Source organism: Alosa pseudoharengus, unplaced genomic scaffold, assembly GCF_046254945.1.
Source record: "Alosa pseudoharengus isolate Yale_2024_CS ecotype anadromous, Long Island Sound unplaced genomic scaffold, YU_APseudo_1.1 YU_APseudo_1.1_scf_7, whole genome shotgun sequence".
Lineage (NCBI taxonomy): Eukaryota > Metazoa > Chordata > Actinopteri > Clupeiformes > Clupeidae > Alosa > Alosa pseudoharengus.
The window spans coordinates 6,547,121-6,554,620 of NW_027468859.1; the positions used below are offsets into that span (position 1 = coordinate 6,547,121).

Here is a 7,500-nt window from a genome sequence, read left to right on the forward strand (position 1 = left end):
TCTGTGACTCTTCCTCTTTCCTCCTCCGCTTGACCGATTGCCCAACATGCACTAGGCAAACAGAATACCCAGAATGCCCTCTGCCCTGGCCAGCTCCATCCTTCATCATGACCAACTGCGTAAGTGCCATGGGATTATGGATCATAAACATGCTTTGCCTCTGAGGCAGAGCGGCTGCACACTCACTGTCATAAACATGGCATCCTGCCTCAAGGATCAAGCACGAGGACTCACCACATGGGAGTCTACTATGCTCTGGGCTGATATTTCAAAATAAACTGAAAGAGTGGAGTGAAACCTTAATAAAGAGAAGGATAAAATACAGAGAGAAAGAGAGAGAGAGGAGAGTTGGAAAGGTACAGTAAGGCTGAGGATTGAGTTTGGTTTCTTAGCAGGACTGACTGAAAGACAAAAGCGGGGTAGCATTTACAATTCAGTAGACTGCACACCCAATAGGACAGGTCAGAGGTCAAAGGCTTTCCCATTCATCATCTTCCTCATGCTGCTCTTCATCCTCATCCCTGCTCATCTTGCTGTGCTTGTGATGTTTATTCTGCCCATCTGACTGTTTCCTTCCTGTTTCCTGCCGCGCTCCAGGCCCTGAGTTCGTCAAACTGGACGGGTTTGCCGTAGAGAGCAGCAGTCCCAGAAACTCATCCACTGGTAAGTTAGCCTTGCAGCACTCTTTTCTCCTCCTTTGAGATATAGAACCCCCTAGAAGATTCTACATGGAGCCTTCAGCTGGAAAGTTCTGGGTCAGAGCCATGTAGAGAGACGGATAAGGCCATGCCTCTGTTCTGGGTGTGTTTCTTCACTGTTAAGGCCAATTTACACCAAACATCCTCGACATGACAAGCTGTAATGTTATATTAACCAGCAACTTGTTGCAAAACATGTTGTAAAAACCCGAGAGGGTTGACACCAGTGAAACAACTCGCAACAGCATCAACGTTTCCATAACAATGCCCTTGTTACACCACTCGTTGGAGCCAGATGAACTAGCTAGCCAGCAATGTTAACCAACAAAGCTGACTAGCCACAGTAAGCTTTACCATTTTGATTGTGCAGACACTGGTGTTCTTCCAAGCTGAATTAATTTCTCTGCCTCTCCTTCGACCAAAAGTCTGACCTGACGTCTCTGCTAGACGGATTGAATGACAATACGTCATAAACGCAGTGAGGTAAAATCTATTAAAACAGATTGCAACATTTAATTAACACCACTGCAATGGTTTTGTCACGTTGCACATCTTTGGTATGAATTAGCCTTAACACAATAAAGATACGATCTAGATAGATAGATAGATAGATAGATAGATACTTTATTGATCCCCAGGGGAAATTCAAGAAAATTCAAGAAATTCAAGGGAAACTCTAGAACCCTCAAGAAGATTCTACATAGAACCTTCAACTTAAGTTCTATTTTGGATCCTGTGAGAGTTCCTCTGCCCTCAGCATTAAAACAATCAGAGCTGAAAGAGCTACCCTCAGCCAATTGGAACCTTTGTGCTGGGAAAGGGGTCTTATTTGTGGAAAAGGTTCTCAGGGGCACTTTCAACATTCAAGTGTGTGTCTGAATTGATAAAATAACACACTGCTACAAAACAGCAAGATCATCTATGTATTTGACTGGGAGCAGCAATCCTGATCCAAACGCTGTGTCCTATGAACTGTAAACCGTTCAGGATGAATTCATATGTCAGGGACTTCATGGAGGCGTAACGTCCAGGAAGGACCAAGAGGCTGATTATAACTCCACTGCTCATATGAAGTCTGGGTGAAAAAACGCTATGGCTGTCATCACGGCATATAACAATACCCAATGACGGGGTTAAACATTGTCAGTGGCTCTCAGAGTAAGGGTTTGGGATTTAACACACACGCACACACGCACGCACGCACGCACGCACGCACACACACACACACACACACACACACACACACACACACACACCTCTAGGCCTGCGTGTGTCCTGGAGAGGGGGCGTATGAGTTGCGGGATTGTGTTTGGACGTGGTGCAAAACCAGCTCTGGTCTCTCCCGTTTCCAGGAAAGACAGTGGCAGCCTGACCTGGCGTGGCCCTGCCTTCCCCCCGATTTTCCTCTTTTCATCCCCCCGTTTTCTCTCTCCTTCCTCTGTCTTTTCTTCTTCCCCCCGTTTTTTGGGGGCCGAGTCCACTGTGCTCATCTGTAGCCAAACTATGTGCATGACAGCCTTCCAACAGGGGAAACTGAGGAAGTGTGGGCTGATCGAAACCAAATGGGAAGAGTTCTTCATAGCTAATATGGATGACAGAAACGCACATGCATTCCCACACACACACACACACACACACACACACATGCAAACAGTATACACATCTACACTCATGAGCACACACAGAAATCCAAACAGCACAGAAATAATAACACACACACACACACACACACACACACACACACACACACACACACACACACACACACACACACATTCACCACACACACACACACAGAGTACAGTGGTCGAGTGCTGCTCTTAGTCAATGGAAAGGCAGAATCTCGTAAAGCTTTCAGAGGGCTGAGTGTCCACATTGCTCTGCTGATCTACTGCCTTTGGATCAGGCCAGCTGCTTTTCCTGCTACGTTGCAGTTGTTCTGTGTGTGTGTGTGTGTGTGTGTGTGTGTGTGTGTGTGTGTGTGTGCTGTGGTGTGATTCTAGTTTAATGCTGATCTCCAGCCTCTGGATCAGGTCAGCTGCTTTTCCTGGTACGTTGCAGTTCTTCTGTATGTGTGTGTGTGTGTGTGTGTGTGTGTGTGTGTGTGTGTGTGTGTGTTATGCTGTGATTCTAATTTGATGCTGATCTCAAGCCTGTGGATCAGGTTAGCTGCTCTTCCTGCAAGGCTGCAGTTTCCCCAGCCCAACTTGGCTGTTGTGCTGGAGTGGCTTACTGCAGGCCTGGTGTAGTGTTGTAGTGGTGTGGTGTGGTGTGGTGTGGTGTGGTGTAGTGTTGTAGTGGTGTGGTGTGGTGTGGTGTGATATGGTGCAGGCCTGGTGTAGTGTTTTAGTGGTGTGGTGTGGTGTGGTGTGGTGTTGTTACAGCCAGTAGTGGTGTGGTCTGGTTTGTGGTGTAGTGTAATATGGTGTGGTGCGATATGGTATGGTGTGGTGTGGTGTGGTGTGATGTGGTGTGGTGTAATATGGTGTGGTGTGATATGGTATGGTGTGGTGTGATGTGATGTGGTGTGGTGTAATATGGTGTGGTGTGATATGGTGTGGTATGGTATGGTGTGGTGTGGTGTGATATGGTATGGTGTGGTGTGGTGTGATGTGGTGTGGTGTGATATGGTGTGGTGTGATGTGGTGTGGTGTAATATGGTGTGGTGTGGTGTGATATGGTGTGGTGTGGTGTGGTGTGATATGGTGTGGTGTGATATGGTGTGGTGTGATGTGGTGTGGTGTAATATGGTGTGGTGTGATATGGTATGGTGTGGTGTGGTGTGATGTAGTGTGGTATGTAATGGTGTGGTGTGGTGTGGTATGGTGTGGTGTGGTATGGTGTGGTGTGATATGGTATGGTGTGGTGTGGTGTGATGTGGTGTGGTGTGATATGGTGTGGTGTGATGTGGTGTGGTGCGGTGTGATATGGTGTGATATGGTGTGGTGTGGTGTGGTGTGGTGTGATGTGGTGTGGTGTGATATGGTGTGGTGTGATGTGGTGTGGTGTGATATGGTGTGGTGTGATATGGTGTCGTGTGGTGTGATGTGGTGTGGTGTGATATGTATGGTGTGGTGTGATATGGTGTGGTGTGGTGTGATATGGTGTGATATGTATGGTGTGGTGTGGTATGTATGGTGTGGTATGGTGTGATATGTATGGTGTGGTATGATATGTATGGTGTGGTATGGTGTAGCATGGTACAGTGTAGTGTGGTGCGGTACCAGTCAGCAGTGGTATGGTGTGTTTGTGCATGTGGTGTGATGTGGTTTGGTGTGGTGTGGTGTGTGGTGTGGTGTGGTGTGGTGTGTGGTGTTGTGTGGTGTGAAATGGTATAGTATGGTGTGGTGCGGTGCCAGTCAGCAGCGGTGTGTGGTACGGTGTGGTGCGGTGTAGCATGGCACAGTGTGTTGTGGTGCGGTTCTACTGTAGTTTGATACTGATCTTTAGCCTCGGGATCAAGACAGCTGCTTTTCTTGCAAGGCTTCAATTTCTCTGACCTGCTATGGTGTTGGTGCTGTTGTTTGCCTGGTATAGTGCTAGCTTGTTGGCACTGCTGTTCACTACCCAGAGTGAAACAGATATGCCTTTTTGGTGTGATATGCCTATTGACGTAGCATGGCGTTAGTCTACAATATTACTACAATTGATATAATGGCTCTTGGAGGTGGTGGTGGTAGTGGTGGTGTGATACTGATGTGGCAGTATGGCGCTACTCTGTGTTGTTTGGCCCAGGCCTGCTGTGTTTGCCTCTAGCCTATCTTCTGGTTCAGCGCTGGCCTGGATGCAATCCTGGCCTGGTTTGGTACTGTTGGTGTGTCTCTATCCTGCAGCTCCTGAGCCAGGCTTGCTGCTTCTCCCTGCCGCGCCGAGTCTCTCTTCTGGCCTGGTTCTAAGCCAAGCGGGTCGAGGTTCTAGGATCCGACAACAACAACGTTCTTGCCGCTTCGCCAAACACCGTGCTGTGCTTTTGTGCTGTCTGTCGCCGTGGTATCGCCGCGGTGTTGTCATAACAGAGCGCCGTCTCTGCACTGGCTCCCAGCGTCAGTGGTGCGTGGGGTTTGGTGGGAGTCCAGAGCGCTGCTGCCGTCTCTCGGCCGCATCTGGGCCAAACCTGGGCCGCACCCGCAGCAGACTCTGCTAATGTGTGGGACACCACAGCCATCCCTCTGGGCTCAGCCACTGATTCTGTGTCAGGCCTTTCAAGGAGAGTCAAGGACGTGCAACTCCACCACACGAGCAGCACGGGCTGATTCTGCTGGGCTGCTCTACCAGAGAGACAGACAGACTTGGAGCAATACCATACAAGCACACGTCTTTCATATGGAGCACTACGCTGGGTCCGCCAGGCTGTTGAACCAGTGAAGAATAGATTCACACTCATAAAGCCTCACTTTGTAGCAAAACTCCTACTGTGTCGGGGGCGCTGTGGCACAACAGGCTACAGCGCTCATACCATATACGGGTCCAAGTGCCCACGGGGACTCAGGTTCGAATCCGACCTGCGGTCATATCCCGGTCCCACCCCATCTCTCTCTCCCACTTGCTTCCTGTCTCACTCTTCACTGTCCTATACAAATAAAGGCAAAAAGCCAAAAAATATACTTAAAAAAAAAACTCATACTGTGGTAAGTGGTTAAGTGCACTGTATGGCTGCTCATCAAGCAGGAAAGGAGAAAGAAAGTGGGCAAACGGGGGCAGTGCCCCCTCAAATGAAATGTGTGCCCCCTTAATGTGACCGCCACATATTAAGTTTCTATTGTGTTAGAAGACAACACACAACATTCTTACAACACACAAAGACAACAGAAGACAACACGAAAAAACGCTCACTGCACTACACAGAAAACACACACTGCACAACACACAAAACACACTCACCACTACACACAAAACACACACTGCACAACACACAAAACACACTCCACTACACACAAAACACACACTCTACAAGACAAAACACACTGCACTACACACAAATACTGCACAGTGACTGCCTGTGTGCATGTATCTCTCCATTGGAGAGGTGTGTCTTTGTGTCGTTGTGTTACCAACAGCTCTGGGTTCAGTAACACCCTTAGTGAGAGTTTGTAATAAAGTTTGACAGTCCGTGGGTGTGGTGTTATGTCTGAGACCACAAACAACAAATACACAAACAACCCCACAAACAACAAATACACAAACAACCCCACAAACAACAAATACACAAACAACAAATACACAAACAACAAATACACAAACAACAAATACACAAACAACAAATACACAAACAACCCCACAAACAACAAATACACAAACAACAAATACACAAACAACCCCACAAACAACAAATACACAAACAACAAATAAATACACAAACAACAAATACACAAACAACAAATACACAAACAACCCCACAAACAACAAATACACAAACAACAAATACACAAACAACAAATACACAAACAACAAATACACAAACAACCCCACAAACAACAAATACACAAACAACAAATACACAAACAACAAATACACAAACAACAAATACACAAACAACCCCACAAACAACAAATACACAAACAACAAATACACAAACAACCTCACTAATATGTGTATTGTGTATTTCATATGGAGTGTCCTCCCATGAGGAATAAAGCAAAGTCTTGACTGAGTGCTGTTCAGCGTCAAACATATTCACACCCTGCCTTCTGCGTCCTTCTCCTCTCTGAGCGTGTCAGCGCTGAAGCGCCGAGATTTACATTTACGGAACTTTTTACTAAAATGTACAGCCGTCTTCAGAGGAGAGGCACAGACGGTCTGAAGTCTGAAGAGATGAAAATACTTTACTGCCAAGGTCATAATCAAACACAGAGCTGAAGACTGGACGCGCCCTCCAAGTTCTCTGTCAGGGAAACAGCGGAGTGAGACACAGAGAAGATCCATCAAAGGTCACATGCCTGTGCCCCACCTCCCCCACCACTGCCACCCACTGGCATGTGTACTGTACATGCGCTACCCTAGTACCACACATATTAACCAGCATGCCATAATCATCAGGGACAAACACACACACACACTGGACAAGATCAATCAGAAGGATGAATCAGGATGAATCAAGATTAATCAGGAGGATGAATCAGGATGAATCAGGAGGATGAATCAGGATGAATCAAGAGGATGAATCAGGAGGATGAATCAGGATGAATCAGGAGGATGAATCAAGATGAATCAGGAGAATGAATCAGGATGAATCAGGAGTCAGGTGTCTGTGCCGCTGTAGGGCCACCCACTCTCAGAGAGAGCACAGAGTGCCGTCACTGTGGTTGAGTATGTGCTCTGACTGCCATACCAACGAGCCTGGCTCTTTGGCGTTGAGGTCAAGCTACAGTTTTGCCACCTTGGAGACTGGGGTTCGATGCCGAGTAAGGTGAATGCTCCTTTGCTTTGCTAAAAACCTCCCTAGTGCTCCTCTAGTGTCACCCATGGGAATTTGTTTGTGCCACCCACAGCAGAGACTTTCTAATGAGGACACACAGCACTCCAAAAATCATGTCATTTGTTTGTGCCACCCACAGGCATGTGTAAGTGCCTATTGTGGCATGGGCATGGGGTCTGTTCTGTGGCATCCTCCCGTTCTGTGGCGCGTTTCCCGAAACCATAGTTGCTAACTAAGTTAGCAACTTTGTTGGTTGCAATGCAATTTCCCATTGACAACCAACTAAGTTGGTACCGTAACAGGTTAGCAACTAATTCACCCTTGGGTAGCAGCAGCCAACTACTCGACTCCTGTTGTCCTATTGCTGTGTTATCTGCTGTGCCAGCA

General features: G+C 47.3%; 1 protein-coding gene across 2 annotated transcripts in view; it reads left to right on the forward strand.

The window, feature by feature from the left end:
- The window catches only part of fndc1 (fibronectin type III domain containing 1), a 51,864-nt gene that overhangs the window by 2,779 nt on the left and 41,585 nt on the right, over positions 1 to 7,500 (forward strand). For both annotated transcript variants that reach the window (XM_076272522.1, XM_076272523.1), the window contains one exon: positions 598 to 663. In XM_076272522.1, the coding sequence (XP_076128637.1) occupies positions 598 to 663 (66 nt within the window). The remainder of the gene's footprint in view (positions 1 to 597; positions 664 to 7,500) is intronic.